The 26,313-nt window shown below is 38.7% G+C and overlaps 2 protein-coding genes across 4 annotated transcripts; both read right to left on the bottom strand.

Moving 5' to 3' along the window:
- Nucleotides 1-3,796: 3,796 nt before the first annotated feature.
- Nucleotides 3,797-10,456, bottom strand: LOC141912799 (peptidyl-prolyl cis-trans isomerase FKBP3-like). 2 transcript variants are annotated; one of them, XM_074804198.1, is made up of 9 exons: nucleotides 10,382-10,456; nucleotides 9,881-9,967; nucleotides 9,588-9,694; nucleotides 9,038-9,133; nucleotides 8,846-8,929; nucleotides 8,577-8,724; nucleotides 7,767-7,831; nucleotides 6,962-7,065; nucleotides 3,797-6,398 (listed from the first exon to the last, which is right to left on the bottom strand). In XM_074804198.1, the coding sequence occupies exons 3-9, from the start codon at nucleotides 9,687-9,689 to the stop codon at nucleotides 6,335-6,337; spliced, it is 663 nt and encodes a 220-aa protein (XP_074660299.1). In that variant the 5' UTR covers nucleotides 9,690-9,694; nucleotides 9,881-9,967; nucleotides 10,382-10,456; the 3' UTR covers nucleotides 3,797-6,334. The 2 variants fall into 2 exon arrangements, with proteins under 2 accessions (XP_074660299.1, XP_074660298.1); XM_074804197.1 differs by lacking the exon at nucleotides 9,881-9,967.
- Nucleotides 10,457-11,154: 698 nt separating this feature from the next.
- LOC141912708 (uncharacterized) lies at nucleotides 11,155-20,702 on the bottom strand. 2 transcript variants are annotated; one of them, XM_074804054.1, is made up of 13 exons: nucleotides 20,600-20,702; nucleotides 19,920-20,221; nucleotides 19,377-19,556; nucleotides 18,841-19,020; nucleotides 18,627-18,748; nucleotides 18,068-18,251; nucleotides 17,526-17,692; nucleotides 17,092-17,173; nucleotides 16,753-16,901; nucleotides 16,037-16,293; nucleotides 15,842-15,936; nucleotides 15,103-15,366; nucleotides 11,155-14,716 (listed from the first exon to the last, which is right to left on the bottom strand). In XM_074804054.1, exons 2-13 carry the CDS (start codon nucleotides 19,924-19,926, stop codon nucleotides 13,128-13,130), a joined length of 3,276 nt encoding a protein of 1,091 aa, XP_074660155.1. In that variant the 5' UTR covers nucleotides 19,927-20,221; nucleotides 20,600-20,702; the 3' UTR covers nucleotides 11,155-13,127. The 2 variants fall into 2 exon arrangements, with proteins under 2 accessions (XP_074660155.1, XP_074660156.1); XM_074804055.1 differs by having other exon boundaries at nucleotides 15,103-15,351.
- Between the last annotated feature and the right edge of the window lie 5,611 nt (nucleotides 20,703-26,313).

Raw genomic sequence — 26,313 nt, 5'->3', positions numbered from 1 at the left:
ATTCATTCGCTAGTGTATCGAAAAAATCATAACGGAAATACTGAAACATGTTCTCAAGAAGAACGACAACAGTCTGAATCACAAAGAAATATCGGTTTTTAGAAGTAAGCCATCTTGAATAGAATAGAATACCGATCACAGGTTGTCGTTTTCTATCGACATGAACTGCATCGAAAATGCTGGAAACCTCCCGAGTTTAAAAAACATCCACCGTTATTCGAGTCGTCGCGTGACTAAAGTCGAAGCAGAAAACCGCAAGTCGGTCGATAATTTCCCACTTTCAACTGTATCCCCATCTCAATCAAAAAGTGATACGACGTTCACGATATATCACCGGATGCTTCTCGCTTTTGTCTGCTACGCGGAACAGTTTTACATCTTCTTCGGGATCAATTCATTTTAATTAGGGGCATATCAAAACGAGAAAGTTATCGTCATCGTACGCGGGCACGGCAAGTGTCGCGTGAGTGGAGGTCGATGTTTAATTAACCGTCCGTCCATCGGAAGCTTTTAACTAAATTCAAGTTATCGACCGTGAAACGTGTCGCTAAAAGGCATATAGCATGTTTTTTGGGTCGTTGGTTAAAAGAAACAAATAAAGTCAATGCCTTTACTTTCAACGCTGACATTTTTTTCTTATCTTGTCCGTTGTGACAAAGTTCTTGTTGCGTGGGTATTGGGTTTTTGATAATGGCGTGGACTATTTTGTTGAGTGTCTGGGATTCAAATAGACAAATCCCTTAGGATTTTTAAATTCGACGACATGCCTCTTTTATTTTTTTTGTGTACATTTTCCCCTGTTAGAAATTGTAACTTGCAAGCCTGTCGCAATAAATGAATGAAGTGAAAACAATGAAATGAAATGTTAGTTTTGTGGGGACTCGGGAATACCGTCGTTTCGTCGAGATTGATACCGTTCACAGAAAAGAATTCATCAGATAATTAGCCCTAAAACCGAAAAGCTTTTCCAATTCTAATTGACACTATTTGATAAACAAATTTTCAATTCACATATGTATATACTATGCCATATATATTAAGATAATATATTTCTCATTTATTCATTTTGTCAATTCAAGTTTAATGCCGCTTTGATCTTTTCTTGAAACCCAATGGAATAAATACAAAATCGAAACTTACGAAAGTTACGTTTTATATTCTTAGATGTTCATAAAATGTTGATTTGGCTGCTCAATAGACTCGCGCTAAAAGCGATGCAATCACAAAAGAAACCAATCGTAACTATATATCGTCAATATCATTACGTATCATCGAGGGACATTTCATGATTGCCGCGGATAATTAACCCTTTATACTCGAGTATCGATATTCACCGGCAAACGATACCGGAAACTAGAGCCGTCATTACGAATCATAAGTTTTCCTCTTCGTTGAGCACTTGTTCCGTTCGATCAGTGATAACCGCGCGCGCTCCTCATCGATTCGTCCTTTTGTCAGTCGCGTATGCACAATGGCGGCATAATATTTGTAAATAATAAATAGACGGTGCACGTGGCAGTAGTCGATGGCATTCTGGCTTCTGGACTACTGTAGTGTCAGTTTAATAATTATATGTATATGTATATACATTAACTATTCAAGCGGTACTTAATTACCTACGTGTGTTTACTGTAATTATGCACGGACGATTTTCATTAATTGTCCCAAACCGAAACGGCGGAGAACACCTCAAAAAGGAACCTGGAACCATTTTTTAAGATTTTGTTATTATCATTTTGGGAACAATAAACTTCATTTCGTTAAGATTGCGTAAGTGATTCAAAAAGTGCCGTTTTCTTGTTTGAAAGACATTTGAAATGACCATACAGATGGTCTACATGGGGGGGGGAAAGCTGCGAAAGTGCCCATCATTTTTTATTAAATGCCCTTTTTCATTTTGTCAACAAAGTTGTGCATTCTCAGTAGAGTACGCCTAGATTTGCCTTTTTGGACATCAAACGCCCTTTTGGGACTTGACAAGTTCTTCAAAAGGAAGCTCTCTGTACGTCGGAAGTAAACCTAAAACAAATTGCCTTTTTGGACATTGAGCGCCCTTTTGGGATTTGACAGTCTGGTCCTCCCCTGCTCTCGCGTACACGTGTATGAATGTATGTTCGAATGTTTGTAAGCGAGTTGATTGATGCGTTAGATTGTGTCGCATATTGATCATCGATTATCGATCGATTTCTTTCGTCCGTCACAAATTGCGAAACGACTCGCTCGCTCGCTCCTTTCACGTCGCTGGCATTTGTACGTCTTATTAATTAACGAGATGCTCCTTTGTTTGTACCCGTAATCAAACTGTTGTTGGTTTCCAATCTTGTCTGATTGAATGATGACTGGAGTCAGTGGTGCGTGCGATATGGGAACGCCGTCAGCTGCGCACATTCGCGTGTTCAACTCGTTGCTGCGACTACAGAAGGGTTTCGGAGCCGGAACGGACCTTTCTAACTTCGCAGATTGCATATGCAAATTCGAAAAGGGATAATGCGAATTGGTTTATGTATTTATTTCACGCTATTTTTGCAGAATATTGTCTTAATATTTCATAATCTTTAAGGTATAAACGCCTTCGATCGGTTCACTCATTTATGAGCGAGTGGTCCATGTCTTGGGTCACCTGGTTTCGTAGAATTTCCGGTGCTTTGCGCTTGTTCAGACGACTAAAAGACAAATGACGATCCGGAAAATTCACCGAAAACAGTAGTTTTATGAAAAGACTGCACACTAATAGTATCCGCCTGGATGTAAATAAATATGTTAATGTTAAACACCGTACTAAGAATTTTTAATTTAGTTAAAATCAGACTATTTTCTCTAAGTCGGAGGATTTTTCTAGGTCCCAACCGACTTACACGAGGTTTATACTGTATCAAACGTTCGGACATTAAATTCAATTTAGATCATACGCGTCTAATGAATCTACCGAAACACACGACATAGAGGTTTTAAACACCAGTAATTGAATCGCATCCCAAAATTGCATCGATTTTATCATCGCGTCTAAATAGCTCTCAAATACCCAGCGACGTCTTGGAGTGTAACGGATTATACGAGATACTGACCTCAGCGTGGCGTCTTTACGAACAGCGAGATCACGATTACCGGAGGGGAAGCCAAGGGCTATCGAGATTGGCCAGATCATGAGCCGTCCACTCGTCGACCAAATACACGGAAAGTCACTCTTTACCGAGTTGTGGATAAGTGTCGATTTAATGCCGATTTTAGACTGGGGAAATTAGCGGCGTGCCTTGGGGATCAGTATATAGGCTACGCTAGTCGCGTGTGTAACCAAAATTACAACAGGGTGACCACGAACCACCCACTTGCAAATTCCCTGCGTTTTCCCTGTGAAAAGTTGATTTTCCCTGTGCTGGGCGTCATCTGGAGACCATGACAAATATAAAATTAAAGACAAGCAGCCTATCGTCTGATATAGCTCCGCTGTGATTTTACAAAGTTAAAAAAGTTTGTTAGAAAGTGGCGCTATAACTTTGTATTACTTACCATATGATCCTTGGTTTCAGGTAGACAATTGTAAACATTCGCGGTGAAAACGCGCGTGCGAGACAAAAGTAATTTCCCTGTGTTTTCCAGATTTTTACCAATTTCCCTGAGAAAAATCATTTCCCTGTGTTTTCCCTGTCTTCCAGATTCGTGGTCACCCTGTACAAAGGAAATTGATAAAATGGATATCTGTCCGCGTTTCTAGAACATACTGCATCGAACATGAACGCCTTGATATCAACCACAACTATAAACCATCTAAATGATATCTAAAAAAGTTTTCGTTTATTTTCGTTCATAATTTCAACATGTATATTTTTACAGTTTAACTTCTTATAACAAACATTCGTCGATAACTTCATTAAGACATCAGGTCGCTGCATAGAGGAAATATTCAAAATAAAGCCTGTTTAACTTCTAATCATTATCATTACGTGCCAATTCAGCAATTCTTTTCTTTTAGTTTTCCATATGGTTACGCTCTCATAACTTATTACACCTCGGGGGCCCAGACTTTGAAAGACTGTAACGTCTCTGTTTTTTCATAGTACCATAATTAATTAGCCTTAATCAGTTTCCTCATGATCAAGTTCCTTAAGTTCATATTTCCTAATGTAGACAATTCAAATTTTGGCACTGGTTTAAAGATGTATTCATGTAACATGTATTCAGTTATATCGAACTCAAAACTGCGCCGGACCATATAAACCTTGGTTTCATTCCAATATTAGTCGATAAAACCGGGGCCCTAGATGCCAACAATGCCTCGAAATCAAAATACTCAATCGCTACGGGTCATTAGTAATTCTTGGTAATCGAAGTAAATAAGGGACGCACAAGAGCAATACAAGGAAGGTATCCTACGTTTTTCTGGAATGAATTGACAAGATATGAATAGACGACCGAATTCAACAATTTAAATGCAAAATATATAAACATTCAATACACATATATAATCAATATAAGTTTTATGTACAGTAGACTCAACGATAAACCGGGTACATCATCATTCAACTATATTCTTACAACAGCTGTGCCTACCCTTGGATTTGAGTGTAAGTAGTACCCCGAACATCAAAAAAAAGACTGTCTTGTCTCCGAAAGTCAAGACAGTCTTTTTTTATCACGTAGTTCAAAATACAAATTTAAAATACGCTCAACGAGAAAGTCAATATTATATCTATTTGGTGATTTGTCTGATCATTTTCGGATTCGAAAGGCTAAAAATCAAGTTCACATTTCATTGAAAACGAACTGATTTTTATAACGAATGACCCAGTGTTTTGTGGCGCCATCTGGTGAGTGTTGTTACCCCATTGACACCCCACATTAGGCTAAAGAAAATTGATACCTTGTTTCTCCGCTCTGCTCAGCTTAAAAGTTGAATGGCCGCTTATATATACCACGTACATTACTTTTCTTAAAATGGTGATCAATTTTACCATAACAGACCCGGCCGCTATAGAAATGAATTGTTTTACAAATCCCATCATATTTTACAAAGTGACCCCGGCCGCTGCGGAGAAACAAGGTATCATTTTTGTTAAGCCTTACGCAGACATATCTAAACCAAAGATGGAAAATGGTTCTAGTTCAAGTTTGATGAACAGGTCAAAGTCAAAACAACTCTGAACCCGACAGTCTACTGTACATAAATGTATGCATATACGCAATATAACCGTTTGTGTCACTAAGTGACCAAATAATGCATGAAGAGACAAAACCGTATTCGTTAAAAAATACATCTTAAAAAGAAAACAAAACAAATTGACAATACCGAACCAACATAATAATAAGTACACGCCATGTACTTTGAAAGCATTTGATGAAGAATATTTCATCGAAGAATTGATAATCCACCACCGCTGAAATGAAAACCCGTGTGGTGCAGTCGTTATCTCGACCTAGGCTTTCGCTTCTTAAGATCATAAAATTTGAACCTTTGAATTTAAACGCAGACATCATATCCGCAGCCAGGACTCGGCATCTCCGACGTTCCACACTTAACACGAGCTTAACGTGTGTATGCAAATTCAACCATGCACGTCCCAAGACAGGGGGCTGGGGGACGAACACCCTTTTGTGCCTAAATGCCCTTTTTCAAATAAGGAAAGATGTCGATCAATTAATAAAATCTTTGCACTAGGACTTTAGGGAAAGAATTTAAATTGAAATTACATACAAACTGTGTATATAAACCAAAAACAAGTATAATTTACGCAGTATAGGGACTCAATAATGACCTCGGTTGTGGCCTAGGATGACATCTAGTTGATTTGGCCCATTAGAGAAATTTGACTCCTTGAAAATCTTGGGGACGCACAATATGTCAACTGCAAAGCTTTTAATCGAAAATGAGCATTTCTACATTTTCAAAAAGTTTATCATCTAACTTCAGGCTAAGGGAACGTGACTGCCCGAGAGTTCGGTTCCGGACTGCGGGTCCACGCCGCATGAGTAATAGCAGATTAGTAGTACGAATAACTATGAAGGTATCAGGTACTGTAAGCAAGCATCATTTTATCACTAGAAGAAAAGACTCGATAACCAATTTTTTTTTAGTTTCGCTTGAAGACAGCACGAGATAGCGCATAGTCGCGTGCGCGCGCGAAACGCTGAGACAAGTTCGTTGTAATCAGTGTTTAATAATAAACCAGCAGCAACTCTTGATTGCTCCTAAATTGTTTTATCTATCGTACGAAATTCATCAATAGTCCTCCGCCTTTTCTGCAACTACGATGATAGTTGTTCATTACGGTAAACCAACCAACAACCGCATAGCACCATATGCCGGCAAACAACACCCACCCGCCGAGTCCGTGCGTGATCAGCATGTTCGGTGGATTTCCAACTCGAATGTTAAAGTCTCATTCGGTGGAATTGATATTCCTCTGCGGTCGATCGGTTAAGGCAAATAAAAATACCAAGGGCTGCAGTTGCTCAAAAGTTGGTTAAAGATAACCAATCGATAAATACCCTAGTAATAACGAATTGTTTGTCACTACGTCAACTGTTAACAGCTTTGGAGCAACTGACCCCAGAAGTTATCATATCGTTTACGCTCAGCATTAAAATGAAGTAGAATCCGAATTTCCTTCCAGGTCCTTTTCAGTTTGAACTGAATTTAATGGCACTCTTACCGAGTTATTTTGCATACATAAGTTACATGGCACATCTGATGAACTTATACCTCAATATATATTGATATACTGATACCCCCCGGTGGCCATAATTTAAGTTGAATCGACGGAATTTTGAATAGGGGTCTGCCCCAGTGGTGCCCTACTTGCCTCCCAAGTTTGAAAATATATCTGATAACTGATAACCCGGGCAAAATTGTCATATTTTCAGTTATAACCACAGTTTCTTAATGTAACCATGGCAGTTGTCGCCCAGATTGAGGATTTACCCAGGCTGAACTTGAGTTAAAGAGTTGTTTTGGTTAAAAGGATACTCTTTATTTTTCCGTTCGTATCCATTTTTGCCGTAAGCCCATTCCGGCTCGATGACGAGTTCGACCTTTTCTCCAACGCTCATCGTTAACAATGCTTCATCCAGCTGAAATAAGAGATAAGGCATAAAAAACGTATCAATATCATTTCAAAATTGTTCATTAAAAGCCATATACAGTATCAGTTCCTACAGGTCTTGCAATTCAGGCCAAAATCAACCTTTTTGAGAACAAAAAGGTCGCAGGATGGCCTTCCCGTGTTGGATCAACCCAATTCAGGCTTATGCTGATGGGTTATGCGGGGATAAAACACATGTGAAAGATGCAGATAATTGATTGAAGCGTCTTCAAAATTTCCCCGGAAAAGTTCAAAAATGCTGATTTCTGCTAACAAAGATGGCTGCCAGTCGGTCATGTTGATTTTGACAGGCCCAGATTTTGGGCTGAAGCTGTGTCTATGGTAGATACAAGTGTAACTCAAATATCAAGACAATCCAGTAGACACTGACATCTTAAAAACTTCCCGAAATAACTGGATTCCATCTACGTATGGATGAATGGATGGACGAAGGATAAAAAGTGAACGCACTAGCCTGCTGGGCCCGGTTCCATAGTCATGGCTTAGACTTAAGACCAGTCTAAGACCATCTTAGTTCTATAGCTAATCTAACAGTTTAAGACCAGTCTTAAGATTTTAAACCACTTTTTGACTTAAGTCTTAACTATGGAACTGGACCCTGGGTCTTAAATGGGGTTAAAAAAAGATGGCATTATAACAAACATTGACAGTACATACATGCATACGTACCCCTCTAATGAGTGATCCGTTTCCGATCTTGAATGGAAAAGCTTGGGGCTTTTTACCTTTTCTTACTGAAAATTATCATGTCAAATGAGTCAGCAATAAATATTTTTCGAGATATCGATTGATATCCTATTCAATGTCGTATTCATCTTCAGGAATACTATTATCTGGTCATCTTTAGGAATACTGGCTCTGCAGTATCCTAAACCTCATCAATCAAACACCAGAGATCAGGGCCCTGTTTCACGGATGACAAAGCTTACTTTAAGTTTCATATTTAGTATCGTGTCATACAGTAGAACCCCTTAATGGGAATCATTCGGAACCAACCAACCAAATTCATCCAGTTTATTAGACCAACATTTGGATTTAAGCAGGTTTGACCGCAGTATGAAACTGGACCCTGGTTCAGCATTGTATAAACTGCCATATAATAGTGTCTACAGATCCCCATTGAATATCTTATTTTGTTTTCTGGGGCCAGTTGCATAGTCATGGCTTAGACTTAAGACCAGCCTAAGACCAACTTAGTTCTATAGCTAATCTAAAAACTTAAGACCAGTCTTAAGATTTAAGACCACTTTTGGACTTAAGTCACGACTGTGCAACTGGCCCCTGTAGATCAATTTTTGTTATAATGGTGCCAATGAAGACTCTCAATGTTGACTGCGGCGACCAAAAATCAGGTAACACTGATGCGTATTTGGACAAATACGCCAGGATTTTTGTCAGATTCATTTCAAATCAATCCACAATTTCTCGAATTCAACGAATGACGAATAAGCGCGCTAAAAAAATCATTTCAAAACTTACCTCCTACGACATTACTTTCGAATATTGTGCCGTCCGCTAATTTACCGGTGTAGAATAATTCCACCGAGTCGCCTTTTTGAGGATAAGTCTTTTTGTCGCCTTTTTTCAACACCTTCTTCGTGTATTTGGGTTCTTCGACCTTTTGCTCCTTAGAATAAAGAATGCGAATAAATCTTTGAAACGAAAAAATCTACATCGATTAAAAGTTACTTCTTCCAGCCTATTAAAGTGAGACTAGTACCGGTATTAGACAGTGATAGCGGTTTTACCTCTTTTGGTGCCTTTTTGATGCTGAGTTTTTCAGCGGCTTTCGTCACAGCAACAAGTTCTTCTTCGCCTTCTGTTTTGAATGCCTTTACGGTTTATTGGGGGATGAACAAAAAAGCTGAATATCACTACCCGCTCCGACGTAACTCATTTTTGTCGATAACCGACTTAAATTAAATCGAGTTTTTGCTTACCTTTGCTTCAAACATCAAAATGTAGTCATCGCCTAACTGTTTCTTTGTTTTGGATTTAATAGCGTTTTTGCCTTTCAGTTTATGGTCGACTTGGAACTGAAATTGACGATGAAATGACTCAATTTAATACATTGATCCCTACTATGCGTTATCCAAGGGAGTCAACGTGCACGATGTCATCTGACGTTTCAAGATGTCGATAATAATTGTGATTTTCGGTGCTTATTTTGTAGGCCTGGGTGCAGTTTCACGAAAAAGTTTGAGGCTTAAACAGTTAAGTTTGAATTGTTGTCCTCATTGATGAAATGAAGTAACCAATGGCAATAACACCAAAATATTTTTTGAGAAACAGGGCACTGATCAAATATATTACATAACTATCATCTTAGCTTTGAATAATTTCAATAATTAATTTTTATTACATTACATGACACAATTTAACTTTACTTATATCATCATCATCTATTGCCGACAATATATACCAATACACGTGTTATTTGTTAAGGTGTCTATAAATATTAGTTAATTTTTTTGCTTCAATTTAATTTACCTGTTGCGAAGCATTTTGTTGAAGGAATGTCAATATGTCTTTCTTGCTCAAAGCATCGCTGTCCAACTGTTCATCAGTCCACTGTCTGGTTATATCTGCCATTTTTCCTAGATGAAGAAAATGAAAATGATAAACGAAAATGCCTGTGAAAATAATAGAATAAAATTGCAAATGGAAATTATCATTATTTGACAATGACATCGGAAAAATGAATTAGATTAAGAAGAATGTGTAAATATCGATCTGTTGATATCCGCGAAAATACTTTTACCAGAACCAGAATCTGGAATTACCTTTTTTTAAATCTTAAAATAGAGATTGACCCTGTTATTGCGAAATAGCGTTACCAGGAATAACGCCATTACATGTTGCCAGGCTACCTAAAATAATTTTCAATCAAAATTGCCTGAAGATGTTGTAAGGCAATGAGACACAGATAATAATGGCAAAAAAAGACTGGTGGCACTGGACTGGTCGCAGTAGAACAGAAGATGCGTTGCCCCTTATCAAAATATCCTGTTCAAACAATTATGTCACACATCATGATCAACGAGGAGGATAATCAAAGCAGACTCTCTGAACCAATCACAGATCCTTCATTACTGATGATGACGATGACGATGAACACGTTACAATACTAAGCGGAATAAGCGCAGACCAACGAACCTGGAACATTTGGATTGGATGGAACAAATTGCGTGAGCTAGTCTTTCAATATTACCGCGAACAAGCACATGAGAAAGTTATGACGTTTTTAAACGTTTCTACACTTAAGCTATTATCATTTCACTTACGTGCTGTGTTGTTTTTAGAGCGAATTTATTTCTTTCTCTAGTACTAGCGCTGACTAGGCACGATGATTCTCTACTGACTTGCGTTTAGCCAGTTGCTCGCCGAGCTGAAGGTCACGAGGACCACAGTCAACTCAAATTCAATATATTCACTCAGGCAAATCCTCACTTGCGACTGACTTAAGACTTTCATAACTCACAACCAACATGTAATTGATTTTGTTCATCATAGTATTTTATGATCACTATTAATTTGAGTCTCACACAAGCGAGGATTGTCAATAAAGCATATTTGAATTTTTTGAACCTTTAGATCACAGTAAAACAAGGAACCAGTCATGGTTTAGTAAAACACGGAAACGGGCCAGGCAATATGGGTCGGACGCGCGACACTAAGAATCGTTACTGTAAGGCTAAACAAAAATGATACCTTGTTTCTCCGCAGCGGCCCGGTCATTTTTGTAAAATATGATAAAATTTATAAACAGTTCATTTCTATAGCGGCCGGGTCTGTTATGGTAAATTGATCACGATTTTAAAAAAAGTAATGTATAGGGTAGATAGGCGGCCGGCCGGGTCAACATTTAAGCTCAGCAGAGCGGAGAAACAAGGTATCAATTTTTTTTAGCCTAATCAGAATTTCCAACCAAAATGTGAATGTAGATTACGTACGGGTTCCTACAATGAAATCAATCTGGGCTTGAAACGATGAAGATTCAACAGACAACAATATGTCTTACATTTCTAATAGTGTATATTCATTACTTTTACTCCAACGAAATATATAAGTACCATGGCTGTGCTGCCTTTTTCATTATAAATACGAGTTGAGTACAATACAACATAACATCGCTAATAAGCACATTACAGGATTACGACTAAAACTAGTAGTACGAATCAATTGATATGAATTTTCGTATGGCTCATCCTTAAGAATTCTTTAAAATTATTTTTTGACTCCCATGATGAAAATGTATTGACACTACAATCAATACAGAATGCTAGAATAAGCTACTTTTAATGCAAGTTCCAGCAATCTATAGCCTGGAATTCTAAAGCCTGAGTTGGTAACAAAAAGTTGATTTCAAAATACCGAGAACTGAAGGCATCATCCTAAAGATATGACTGGAAGGCTGGACATTCAAAAATTGGAAGAGTGGCAGATTATGTCAACCTATCAATCACCATATCAGGGACAAGTAGATTTTCAAGGACACATTAACGAAACATGAAACATGAAAAATCTTTAGAGAGAGAGTAGAAAATTGTTTCAGGGACAGCAATAGATTTTAAATAGCATCAAAAACCACCACCAGGGACAGTGAGGCATTTTCAGTGACTGTAAGGTTCAGACTGCAAATTGCTACTTGCATCATCAATATGCCAATATTGTTTATTCAATCATGTGCATCATTTACAGTAGTTTTTCTATAACAAACAATAAATAGACTCCATCATCATCACCTGAAAACTGACCACATCAATTATTGTAATCAGTAGAGCTAGCAAATAAATCTACACGTACTTCATAACAAAAATTGTGCAAAAATATAAAATCTCATTATAATTCCTAGTATATTATACTTTTGTGTCTAGGTTTATGGAGCGCTGAGTATTTTTGAAAACAACTCAAGGACGGAGAGGAGAGATGCGTACAAAATCTACAAACTATAGCTTTGTTTGAATAACCGCACGGAATCAGACATGGCGAATAGATAATACGATTAAAATCCATCAAATACAAATTCAAGAAGTTATAACAAAATTCATTCACTAAATCAAATTGATGTAAAAGGAACTAACATTGGGTAGTCTAGAGCGGGTTCAAAATTTGGTGTCTCATTTAATTTTTGATCAACCAAACAATTCTTGTTTTAACCTCTTAAATTTGTATAAAGCGGGGTTGTACCGGTAAATTGTGACATAACAGACGATAATATGACTTTTCAGTCAGTTCACAGGCAAAAAATTGTAACAATTATGAAAAGGCCTGGGAGACTACTGGAACCCCTAAATGTAATAAGCAAACCCTCGTCGAAACCCACCTCTCAAATAAGTAGTGTATCTGTTAGTCTAAATTTGTATTTCCTATATTTAATCTACCAACACAAAGTCGACATTTGGTTCCAACTCCTAACAATGATAACTTAATTAGCGGGTAAACAAGTGTGACTGAACTAACAATTTGTAACGATATTTTTCACGAATGTACATGGAGAATAGTGGCCAATCGAACTAACTAGTTCTAGTTCGATTCAATAGGTTTCTTTTATCTCTTATTTTCTACTTTCTGTGAAATTACCTTAAAATCGAACTCTGTTTGCCTCCTCAGATCTGACAGGAACAAAGCTTGCACCGATGCGAGCTATCAATCCCGGCAGTCAGAGCGGTTATAACCACATGATTATCAATAGAAACTTACAAACATTTTATGGGTGTCACACGATGATCTGAGGCAGTCGGCTCTATGTTAAGTTAAGTCTATAGATCTTATCCCTTTCAGTACGTCTACACCGCAGTGCGGTGTATAAATCTGTTATGGACTTGGCTAGTACACCGCATCGCAGTGTATTGATGCTATAAGTAATTAGTTCTCTGTATTGAAAGATGGCAGCACATGGTGAAATATCAGTAGCTAACGATACACTGCACTGCAGTGTAGATATGCCCGCTATTCAACACATTGGGGTGGAATGTTTTTAAATTTTTACATTCTAAACTTTACATATACACTTTACATATACAAAATCTAATCGGCAAATTCGGCCAATTGTCGTTGGTAAATATCCTTCAACTGCTCGAGTTCCGCTTCCGAATCGGGCGTGAATTCAGTTTCCTCCACGTCGAAGCCGCCGCAGTCGGGTCGCGGTAGATTCTTTTCGATATTCTCCAGCGATTCCTCGATGCTGTCGGCGTCGTCGTCGTCATCGAGCAATAAACTCGAATCGGCCTCGTCGATCGTCTCCATACTCTCGGCCGGTTGAATTTGTCGACGTTGCGCGCGTATATTACACGACGTCGACTCATCGTCCTCCGATGAGTCGCCGTTTCGCGTGTCGATCGTGCTCAACTGTTTCGCGTAGACGCGGCAGATTTGACTGACGTCATCGGTGGCGCCACCGTTATCACTGCTCACATGCGAACAATCGACATCCGACAATTCAAAATCGTTCTTCGCGTTCAACAAATTCTCGGTAACTTTTGATTTCGGTTTAAACGAAACAATATCGTTCGATTTTATCTCGATTACGCTTTCAGTTTTCATCAGTAACTCTTCATTCTTTAAATTCTCATATTTTCCTAAATGCCGCTCTTTCGCGATGTTCGAATCTTTCGCGCCGTCGACCGCGACGTCCATCTTCGAATTCCGATCGTCGCGGTTATTATCGACCATTTCGATTTCGCCCTCGCTGATGTTTTCCAGATTCGCGACGCCGGCTTCGATCAGCGCTTCTTTCAACGTTTTCTTACCTTTCTTGTCGATGTTCTCGTCGCTGAACCACGAACGTAGTTTGAAACCGGCAGACGTCGACATTTCGCCGTCATTGTCGTCGACGGCGATCACATCACCGCTACCACCGCCGGAAGACAGCGAATCAGAACTCGACGTCGACGACAGATCTACCTTTTGATGATTGCGCTTGCGTAAAATATTCGTCACTAAAGACTTCGCCTCGAGAAGACGCGGTACCGGTACCGGTACCAGCTCGACCTTTTTAGACTTTTCGTCGACAAAGTCATCATCATCGTCGCTATCTAAAACTACGTAGTCGAGTTTCTTCTCATTGTCCGCCTCCTCGACTTCCATGCGATCGGTTTTCGACGCGGCGCTCGACGTTTTCTGTTTTTTTCGCGGACCGACTTTCAGCGGCGACAAGTTTAAATCCGACGACGACGACGTCGTGTTGTTACCGCTGTTCGACGAGTTCGGTCGTTTGATCGCCGCGTGATGCGACGACACCGGCTCGGCCCACCGATACCGACGATCGACCTCCATGATTTCGACGTCGCCATCGTCGTTGTCCTCGTCGTGCATTTCAATGTGACTGACGGCGATTTTCAACGATTTGCTCAAACGCGCCGATTTACGAATTTCCGATTCGTCGTCGTTCGCGGTGGCCACGTCGACGCTGATACTCGGTATTCCACCGCTGTTCGATTTCGATCGTTCAGGGTCAACGGAAAATTTCGGTTTTAGTTGATTCATTACGACCTTCGTGTTCGTCGTCGACGAAGGTCGTTCGGTGGTCAGACGTTTGTTCGATCCGGATACGGAAGATTTGATCGGAAATTCGATCAACACTTGTTTACCACCTTTCAACATGTTCGCTTGAGCCCCTGAAAATAATAGATTCTACAATATAAACTTACAACTCATTGGGCTGAAAACGAGATGAAAGGAGAAAAGAATCTACTCAATTCCTCAATCTTTTACTCAATGGCGGTAGGTAGGTTAGAGTTTAAATTGGGGTAGTTGCCAGGTTTACCAACCAGTCAGCGGTGTTGGTTCTTCCTTTCTCTCTCCTAATAATTAGGAATCAAGTGACTCTAATAGTGACAGCTTAAGAAAAGCAACAACTTAACAACTTATCCGACAATGACTTATCTGAGTTCAGCTGTAATGCACTGCGTGGCGGCGCTCAGTGGGTTAAAGAAGGTTTAATGAGGCCTGCACAGTCCTTCAGTCTACCGCAACTAGGTCTATACCGAAAAATCAAATTTACCTGTAATCAAATAACTGATAGTTGTGTACGGAGTGAAGTGGAAATCTTCGCGTAGATACCCGTTCAGCAGCATGTGTCCGATGACAATCTCGCATTGTTCGCGAATCATGCTCGTTTTCTGTTCAGCCTTCAGGTGTCCGGGTCCTTTACCGAGCCAAGCGTCGACTAATTTCGCCGCCGTCAGTCTCGTCTCGATCAGACTAGCTTTCTCGAGAATGTTCAACACCTCTTGACAATGTCGAGTCACATCTTTGCTGATCACCTCTAGAACGGAGTACAATATTGAAGCAATATTTAGATGTTTAAATAACATTGGTGATCAAAAATACAGTTGACTCTTTGTTCAGACGAGATCATCTGCTACAGTCAACCCTTGATTATCCAACATCCTCAGTTATCCATCCAAATTTCTTATCTACCTGCTAACAAAAATTTAATTCACCCAGCCTTTGATTATCTGCCGACAAAATATCATTACCTAAAGTGACAACCACACAAATATGCTCAATGCAATGATCGTCATACCAGTACAGGCCTATTCTAGTTAGTTACCTAATCGTTGGTGGTAAGCTTTTTATGATTGGATGGGCTTATACCAATGTGGTATATGTGGTTTGTGAAAATATCCGATCGTGAAACTAAACCACAGTCAGGTTACTGACTAAGGCCTATACAAATGGTAGCCACAGTAAACTTCATGTTTCACTCATGCACATCTTCAATATTGAGCATTCTTTACCTTTTTTATTGTTAGAACAATGATCGCACATTTTGTTACACAACGCCGAGTCCCAACGTTCGCCAAAATGTCTGGCAATCATCGTACGTCGACACCTGCAACACAAAAACCATTCAATTACATTGTATGAAATTCCTTCAACAAATATAAGGCAGGCTAGGCACGGGCCAAATCCGACCAGAACCAGTGACTTACTTTACAGTGTCGAGACAATAACCGATGATGTTGTAAAGCTTCTCGAGACCTCCTTGTTCGGTGAACACCATCGTGCTCTGTCTGAACACGTCCATCAACCGGAAATACAGGATACAACGAGCGTCGCGGTGGTCTCGGCCGGCGCGGCCGCTCTCCTGATAGTAATTCTCCATCGATTTACTGACCGAATGATGAATCACGAATCGTACGTCCGGTTTGTCGATTCCCATCCCGAACGCAATCGTCGCCACGACAACCTTACAAACGAAGAACAATAGACCGATTCTTTTAATTGAACTACAAAGACGTTTCACCAAGAACCTTAGTGTCTGATGTACCACAGGATAGAGCGACGGGGATCACTGGTGGAGACAACCGCTGCCAGTGCGGGTGAAAGACGAGCGCTGCGTTAGATGAATTACATAGTTGCATGAACTAACTAGCACGTTCATGACTAAAGCAGGTATCAATCTGCAGTCTGGGAAAACTTAATAGTTAGTCGGATTGTGATCAGAACTAATAATCAAACGATCAATAGGTTGAACGTTCAATCTTATGCATGTCACTATGTCCATGCGATTGCGCAATTAGATCTGAACTAAAGCAACCACAGTCAAATTTGATTTTGGTTTCTCAATAACTGGATGGAATTTAACAGTCCTAACTCATCCAGAATGGACGGGTTTCACTGTATCGATGAATTCTCATGAACCTACCTGAATTTGTCCTTCTAGCCATTTTTTGTGAACGCGACTGCGCTGTTTGGCGTCGAGTCTCGCGTGATAACAACCAGTTTTTATTCCGTACGTTTGTAAATCGCGCGCGACGTCTTCGCTGTCTTTTTGACTCAAACAGTAAATTATACCTGAAACGACGACGACAACATTCGCAGCTGATCTAAATGTAGCTCCACAGAACCGCGGAGATGCTGTGTTCATACTCTAGAATTCCGGTTGCAAATATTCGATTCATGTGCTGTTAACATGTTGGTTGATTTGTTCAACCTCGTTCATTAAGACTGACAGATAGGTCATTTGAATGAGCAAACCTCATACCTGACTGATTAGGAAATGAAGTTTTTATTAGTTTCTGCATTTCTTCCATATTATCCTTATGGTTGGAGGATTTCGGGCGTATCTACGAAAGAAATGAGAGCAGAAAATTATGCATATTTCCCAATGTATCAAATATTTCAACTGAAATTTTGAATAATCCAATCAACAGACATTGATCACCACATTCCCCAGAAATCAACTGCTAACTTATTATATTTCAGCTGGTACAGGTATCACATTGTAATCACTTTACTTATTTTACCGTTACAACTGTTCTTAGAAATTAAATCTGTTTTGAAAATGGTTCGTTCATAGCATTTCAGTCAAATCATCAAAGCACGTCTGCTCACACAGCTTTTCTTCATAATTGTGGGTTTTCTTTAAAATTCAAATGTAAACCGTCGCTTCTCTACAGAAACAAATTGATCGCTCACCTCGTAATAAAGATTCGGTCGATTGAAGGAATCTTGGAATATCACACATTTCGGAATGTTGAGTATAGTTTTGATGTCGTCGAGTACTTTAGACGTGGCTGTGGCAGTTAGTCCGAGGATTGGCGCACTTGGAAACTGACGTTTCAAAATACCCAGAAATTTGTAATCTGCAATAAAAAGACACTTTGAAGTATTTTCTTAACCCTTTTCTGCCCGAGCTTCGTTTTCCTATACGACTGGGGCGACATGATTTTGGTGTTTAGTGTGGCCCCTTTTTCTCTTTTATCATAATTTTTTCATTTAGTAAGAAATCGCAATCTTCAACTTAACCCACTCAGGAATTTCACTATGTCCTCAGTATGCTTTCATATGATGTAAGATTTGATGGGGTCAGCCACATAAATCGTGACCTTTTGCCACCAAAAATTCATCGAAACCAGTCACCGCGGATTCAGTTGGCTTGAGGAGTAATAGATCAAAATAGCAACAAATAGCGAATAGTGGGGGTATAACCGAACCGAAAAACATGATGATATATTTACCCGGTCGAAAATCGTGTCCCCATTGAGAGCAACAGTGTACTTCATCGATAGCAATGCGAGCTAATCGTCCGAGTTCGTACATTTTCTCCACTTTCGACATGAAACGTTTGCTCTGTTTCAGTTTTTCTGGCGTCACGTATAACAATTTCAGATTCGACGATTGGTTCGTCATCGCGTCGTGGACCTGAAGTAGAGCGACCATATACACGTTTAAAACGTGGTAGAAATCTAGTTGAACCATGGTTCCACGCACAATTTCATAGGTTCGGATCCAGAGCCCAGTCATGATTTCAAAAGAGGTTTTAAATCATAAGACTGAAGTTATATAGATTGGATATAAAGTATTGCATGTTACAAGGGCGGATTTAGGGAGTGGACCAGTCCATCTGATGAATGTTCTGAATTTTGAATGTGCCCCCAAAAAGTCAGGAAAGATATTTTTTGCAAAGAAAATTTCTAAAACGACTTTCAGTCCACGTTTCATAATTCCTAAACCCACTAAAGTATTTAATTATCAAATGATTATTATTTTCGCTGTCTCGATCAATGACTTACGTACATGCTTAACTTCTTCTTTCGTACTGGAGGCGTTGAGAAGTGCTGCATAAATTCCGAGATTCTCCAAAGCCATGAGCTGATCTTCCATCAACGAAACCAGCGGAGATATAACAAGAGTTATACCTGAATCGAAACAAATGCACTAGAACATCATTCTGAGTTGGTAGAAACCGATAATCAAAACCTAAAAATGTTTATAAATCCACGACACTTACCGGAGCTTATCACTGCAGGAAGTTGATAACACAGACTCTTACCGCCACCTGTTGGCATGATGAGAATACAATCTTTACAGGCCATCGTAACGTTAATCGTTTGGTGTTGAAGAGGACGGAAGTTCGACAGATTGAAAACGTTCTTCAGCGCATTGTTCACTTGTTCACTCCATTTAAACTCTACACAATTGTATAACACAATAACATTTTGAACTCAATCGCAGTCAGTTAATCAGGGTTCCTCGGCAAAATAATCTACCAAATTCCATAACTTTCCATGACCTTTCTTCCCAATTTTACATATCATTTCCCCGACACTAAACTCCCAAATCCAATACTTTCTAGATTTTAAATAGTGCAAGAATATCATCACCACTTTCACTGATTTGAGTAAAACTAAAGAACTGAAATTCCCAACTTTCAAAGACATGGAAAACTATTTTTCGATCCCTGACTTTCCCTGACTGTTGGAACTCGTGACTCCTGACTGTGACGAAATTAAAGAAAGAGTTATGAATTAAAATCAATGTTCATACCATTCTTGCTCCAGATATCTGGTTGAGAAACATCGTTCTGCGGAGCTAACAGCTTTTCTTCAAGTTCGGTTTTACGATTTACGAGCTTTTCTTGTCTGCGAATGAGTTCTTGAATTTGTTGTTCGACGAATCGCAATTGTTGTTTTACATCTTTTAATTCTCTTTGAGTCGACGCGCGGTCTAATTGAAAATATACATTGAGAAATTCTCCAGGGGCTGGTTTATAGACTGGTATCATATTCATCCCAATTTATTTATCAACTCCCCCCCCCCCGGGTTGTAGGACCTATTACTTTCTTTTCCCCTGATGTTTTCCCTGACTGATCTACTAACACAGTCAAATACGCAAGAAATAGATGTAAACTGTTTGATCATACGCGCAATCTAGCAATTTCTTTAACTTTCCCCGATTTAACCCTGATTTCCAACTAGCCACCGTGACACCGCGATTAGGCTTGAACTGGATTGACGAAAAAATCAAATACAATTTTAGAGTCAAACATTTCATTGAACCCGACCCAGGGTACAGTTTTCCATATATACCTTCCATGATATTCAGGGAAAATCCGCTCACTTCCAGAACACCTTGCCTCCGATAATCTTCACGGCCGAACGATTTTTAATGATCGTATCTCTGCCGAATTCGGTTCCGCAGTTCGGGCAGACGCCGCGAATCTTCGTGAAATTCTCGATCACTTTATGATCGTAACATTTTCGTAGGTGACCCTTTCCGCCTTTGCGATACGTGAGCAGTAACGATTGGCATTTTTGGCAGAAAACTTGCAGCACTCGCCAGGACACCATATCACCAGTAACACGGGTCGATGGCCATACTCAACCACCTACTGCATAGGAAAATAGTGACAGTTACCCAGTTCAACAGTTTGGATTTGACTATAAATTAGGTCGGGCCCTAGTTTTTAATGATCTAGTGTTTTACAATGTAGTTTATTAGAATCAAATAATAGACAGAAATCCCACATCATGAAAAAAAGGCCAAAATACCGGTAGTTAAAATGTATTGAAAATCAAATTGGTCCACACGATAGCGTTTAACTTATTATAATGCCACATTGGTATAATAAATAAAACATTCCTGTCCCGATTTCATTTTTTTGTGGATGATTTTTTTAGAATTCTGACTTTTTTGGTCATGTCATCGCGTTTATGGTGCCTAACTTTGAAGACGATAGGTAAAATAAATCATATGGCGCTTTACATACATTTCTACATTTGCGCTGCAATACTGGTCAAATAAGAGATAAGCGGCTTCTATTAAAACGAGAAACGTGAGTTTATAAACTGTAATGTTTGTGCTCCGACTTGACAGCTTTTATTTCCGGGTTCCAGTGAAAACAGAAAAACGGTCGGCTCCGATAATATACAAGTAAAGGTATCCATTTCGCGACGGTCCTTAGATATCCAAACTTTGGCGGGAATGGGGAGCGAGTGTAAAATCACACACAGGGCGGGCGGGCCCTATAGATCGATGGTATGGTAACTCTGAGGGCTATGGTATGGTACCGGACCGGTATGAGAGAAACCGGCAATACTTATTATATTATTATCGTATTATACTCAACTCTATCGTCAAAACCGCCGTGTTATTCTTGTCTATGTTTTTAAAGGTTTAAATCAATGGGTACTGTCCGGCGGATCACTTGTGTGGTTTAGTTGTGAACATCCGATCGTGAAACTAAACCACAGACAGGTTACGGACTACTATGTGCCTAGATATCTTTTGCAACATTACGTAAAATGGAAGCTTGTTTCATTAGTCACGAGGAACCACTGGAGCTCCAGAACTCGTCAACGTTGAATAGATTTTAGTGAGAAAGGATATTTATTCACCTGTTGCATTAAAGGTTCAGGTTTAAGTTCTGCCCGATGATCAATCATCGTGAATCGAAGAGCATAAAAATTTTCATCAGTCACCTGTCGAATTGAGGGTTTTGGTTACGAATTTCTGCTCACTGAATAAACGTCACCAATCGATGAGCAAAGCGTAATATTGCATACAGACATATTCATATCAAATCATATCATATATATCATTTCATTAACTAACTACTAACTTATTGCCAAAGCTTACGTTCCCTAAGCGTGTCATATAGTATCTTGAGTGATTTGGGGAGTTCAGTCCCCCAGGGCCGGCTTTCATCTTTTGGTTTGGGTTCGGGTTTTATGGGTTTGTGTTGGTGTTTTGGTAGTGTCTTTTCGTGGTGTTTGGTTTCATCGCTTGGGAGGTTCCGGTTATTTCTGTAGTATGTCCGCACAACTGGGAGTGGAAATAATACTATGTTAAAGAAGTTGTGCCAGTGTCATCATCAGGTTCGAATCCCGACAATAAACACTAATTCTACTTTCATTCTAATAACTCTCTTTATTTTGTACATTAAGTCTTCACGTTTTTAGGCAGACAACTTGTATTCGCTGTTTTGCAGCTAAATTTTTTAATTCAATCTTCTTATTATTTCCTTGCCATTTTTTCGTTCACCAAACCTTAACATTTAGTACAAAGCCCCGGAGGTGACACGGTGAAAAATAATACTTTCTTTTTAGGGAAGAAAATGATATTTTCATGGAAACCCAACGAAATTTATTTTTCACCATGTCACCTCCGTAACATGGGGCTCTGTGAGAGTAGTGATCCGCATGGATCGATTTTCAGATGCCGGGTGCGTAACGATATTCAGCTTAGAAAAAAAACACTCCATATAAGTTTCAATCAATATTTAGCTGTGCAATCATATTACATTTTCCAATTCATTTGTATAAGATATATATCGCATGTTTTATTCATTCGTCGACTGTTCTCGCTCGAGAAAACGAGATATTTTCATTTCGAAAATTGTATACGTTAGAAGAAGAGACTTAGGTAAGTCAAGTCAATGAAATTTTGGTACACTATCCGATAGACACAATGTTTATTGAAAAAAGAACGCGCTTGTCTAAAGACAAGAAATGAATTCATAATGGCTATTTATATTACGCGTCGAAACAAGAGTCTTGTTCCCGTGTTCCTGAGATACCAAACGCAAGCGACACGACCGTCCCGCACTCAGGCCCAGAGAAACACTGACTACAAAATGTAAAGAGATCATTTAATTGACTTCAAATTAATTTCATATTGCGAACAAAAAGTTATTCACTAAATTGATCATCACTTATATTATAACTGTTACAAGCTTTTGAGACTAATTTTGACGAAATTTAGAATTCATTATCAGTTAGTTTTGTCTGAACCTGGTAAGCCTTACATCATCTGAGGACAAAAGTTTTATTCACTGAGCGTCCATGGAAAACTGTTGAATAATCAGAATTTGGGATTCCCCAAAATGCCAGATCGCTAATATGTTGAATTTAAATTCTAGGTGTTGAAAATGCTTTCTGTTGTGATATATCGTGCATGTGCTCTTGTTGTGATTGTGCTCAGTGTTGCGTATAATCCACATAGTGAGTATCTCCTTGGAGAATAATATCACACTAGATACGGCGCTTATGAAGTACCGTACTTCGCTGTTGCCGAATTCACCAAAATACGGCGCTTGCACAGCCAGTTACGTTCATACTATGAGTCGGCACTTCGTAAGCCCATTTTACAGTTGCTAGCAGCCCATTTTGTTGGGTACTTTTGTGCCGTATTGTTGGGTCCTCTTAAGTAATATTGATAAAGGTCGCAATTATCTTTTAACGTGGCAATAAACGAAAAATATCGCGCGATAAAACGACTTTTTCTCGTTTTAACGTGGAAATTTTCGTTTTATCGCGCTATTTTTCGTTTTAATGCGGCAATAAAACGAAATCGTTTTATTTTCGTTTTATCGAGCTATAACGACTTTTAGGCGTGTGTAAAAAAAAGATTTGCACCATTTGTGATTTTTGTACGTGGCCCGAATCAGCCACCATACTAATCAGCCACCATATGTATTTCCTAAACTCCTGTACCGTATATATTTGTTTGTACGAATGGTCGACATGGACGAAGGGGCATCTATCATCCTCATCGTCGGGATCATCACCGGTCCTACAACCGGGTTGGGGGTTCATTTATTTACTTTCAATCTAAGATAATTGATAACTGTTTATAATAATAATAATAATAATTTATTTTCGTAAACCATGATGCATATAATCACATGAACAGTTAATACTTTTCATTTCAAAATTAATTCTATTTTGTATTTCATTTTTTCTTTGAAACTGAAATATAGCTTGCAAGGATGCCGGCGGAATCTGTAGTCATGATAACGACTGTTGCAGCCGTAGTTGTCCCGCGAAATTGTGTTCTTAGTGACCGAATCGTCGGTGATAAGAATTCATAATGGGATATATTTGTGGTGATTTGGGAAATATCCGATTATGAAACCGAACCTTTGTCGTAACTATTGCGCATTAAACTAAAGCTCAAATCGAATTTATATTTGTAACTCGGATGTCAGATCTCGTGTTATGATTAGATTCAATAAATCTGCGAGTAAATAAATAATCTAATTAACGGGTTGTTTGAACTGTTTACTGTTTCGTCGGTGAAGAGTTTCAGTGATCATCAGGATGCACCTTTCCATCCGCGGAGTGGAATACATTCGACTTCGACTACTCTTTCGGCAAAATTCTATACTTATCATCAATAGTTGAAATATTTTCTGAGTTTTCTGCTCTTTCATGGGTACAAGGATTGCTAATTACTGAAAAACATAGATTACTTATTACAGAAATAAACAGATATTACTCAGCATTACGAAATATTGAGTAGTTCTCGCCGATTTAAAACTTAATTTTCGAGAATATTTATCAATCCTTCAAATCGGTTCAAACTGGATATAAAAACAGTGATTGATCTGACTACACAACTCTACTGATTCGATTAACACCTATTTGAGGTATGTACGCCGAGAATTAAGCGAAATATTCCAAAAAGATCGAGGACAATCGAAAATAAGTAGACTTTAGTTTTAATGTATATCTATAGCCAGTTTTAACAGATTCCAGTTTGATCAAGTCGTCAAGCTTCAAGATTTCCATAGATTTGAATAATGGCTTAGATGGTGCTCGGGAAGTTGACTTGAAAATAGTTCATACTGCTCACTTCTGTAATTTGAATAATATTCTTTGCAATATGTATAACGTTGTTGGAGCAGTTTAAGATTATTCTTTTGTAGTGTGGGCAACCTATTACATGCGTCCGGCCGAGAGTGTTTAACTTTCTGTGAGATAAGCATACGATGCGCAAATATAGCTCGGGATATTTCCCTAACATAGGAGTATATGAGTATATGAGCGGGTCTTATAGTCGTGTCGTTGTTATTCGTATACCGTATACGGGAAAGATCCATCAGAGTGATCGAATGATTACCGTCAAATCGAAGCTTGTTTCAATAGTCCAATAGTTCAATAAACCACTGGAATAGAAGGCTCCAGAACGCGTCGATCAACAATTCAACGTTGAATGAAATTCAGTGAGAAAAATATTTAGTCACCTGTCGCACTTAAGGTTCTGGTTACTGAAATTTCTAACCATCATGAACTGAAGAGCAAATAAGTATACACCAGTCACCTGCTGAACTGAAGGGTTTCTTTTACGCAATTTCGGCTCGCTGAATAAACGTCACCAGTCAATGAGCGGAGTGTATACTGATATTTTAATATTAAAGAATAAAAAATATAAATAAAATATGTGTTTACATGAATTATAAGTGAATTTTAACTTTGCTGTATATTCTCTTACTACGTACATACTGAATACTACGTTAAACGAGTTCCGGGTGCCAGGCATCACTACGTTCGAATACCGACAATAGACACTAATTCTATTTTCTGCATCATTTCAATAAAGCAGACTTGAAGTCGCTACTTTGCACCTATCAATTACATTTTTCGCCGCTATTTTTCCTCTGTATACCTTAGCCATTATTTTCTCGACTATTTTGCCGTTCACCAAACCATATACCTAGTATGGAACAACGGAGGTGATGCGTTTTTTTAGGAAACGAAATAATCTTTTCGTTCCATCCCACGAAAGGGTTATTTCGTGGCCACCAAAACATATTTCGTTCCAACAAAAAGAATATTTGTTCCCAACGAAAAAAAAAATGCTTTTCTCACCATGTCACCTCCGTTAGGGCTCTGTGAGTGAACATAGTGTTTCGCATGGATCGATTTTGAGATGCCGGATGCGCATCGATTCAGCTTAGAAAATATCATAAGTTTTATTCAATGTCTAGCTGAGCAAACATAATGCATGGTAATGTTTTTATTTACAACGTATAAAATATCGCATTGTGTTTTAATTCACTCGTCTGCTGTTTCTTGCTCGAAAAGTTATTTCCATTTTGAAAGTCGAATACGTCGTCGGGAGAAGTGATTATGGTAAGCCCTGTGTTGAAATATTGTACACTGTCTGACGAAATATTTATTCACTAAGAGCCAATTGATAAAAAGGGAAAAAATTCAAACGCCGAATTCAACACTTTTATTTTCACCGCATCAAGCTTATGAGACTAATTTTGACGAAATTTAGTATTTGAAAATAATTATCAGTATTTTGTACAGCGTATCATTTAATTGACTTCAAATTAATCGTATTTTATGAACATATGTAATATTCATTGAATGTATGATTACTTTCGATCTCACTCTTACACAATGATAAGACCTATTTTGACAAAATCTAGTATGGCATCCAACCTAGCAATGCAGAAAACCCGTTATCGCTGCTTTGCGCTATAGTTATATCAGTTTTTCTTTTGAAGCAGCATTACTTTAAACCTGTAATGAAATCAACAGTTGAATATTCAGAATTTGGGATTCTCTTAAGTACCAAATTGCTAATATATTCAATATCACCCCTTCTCAATTTGGCGATAAAAAAGGTTTGCAATCATTTTATTGATATATGTCATGTTCGCCGTATGTCTACACGTTGTATTGGGTTTTT

The sequence above is a fragment of the Tubulanus polymorphus genome, chromosome 11 (assembly GCF_964204645.1).
Source record: "Tubulanus polymorphus chromosome 11, tnTubPoly1.2, whole genome shotgun sequence".
In the NCBI taxonomy this organism is placed as follows: domain Eukaryota; kingdom Metazoa; phylum Nemertea; class Palaeonemertea; order Tubulaniformes; family Tubulanidae; genus Tubulanus; species Tubulanus polymorphus.
The sequence above is the reverse complement of the archived record's forward strand: the minus strand, read 5'-3'. Positions and strand labels throughout refer to the sequence as shown.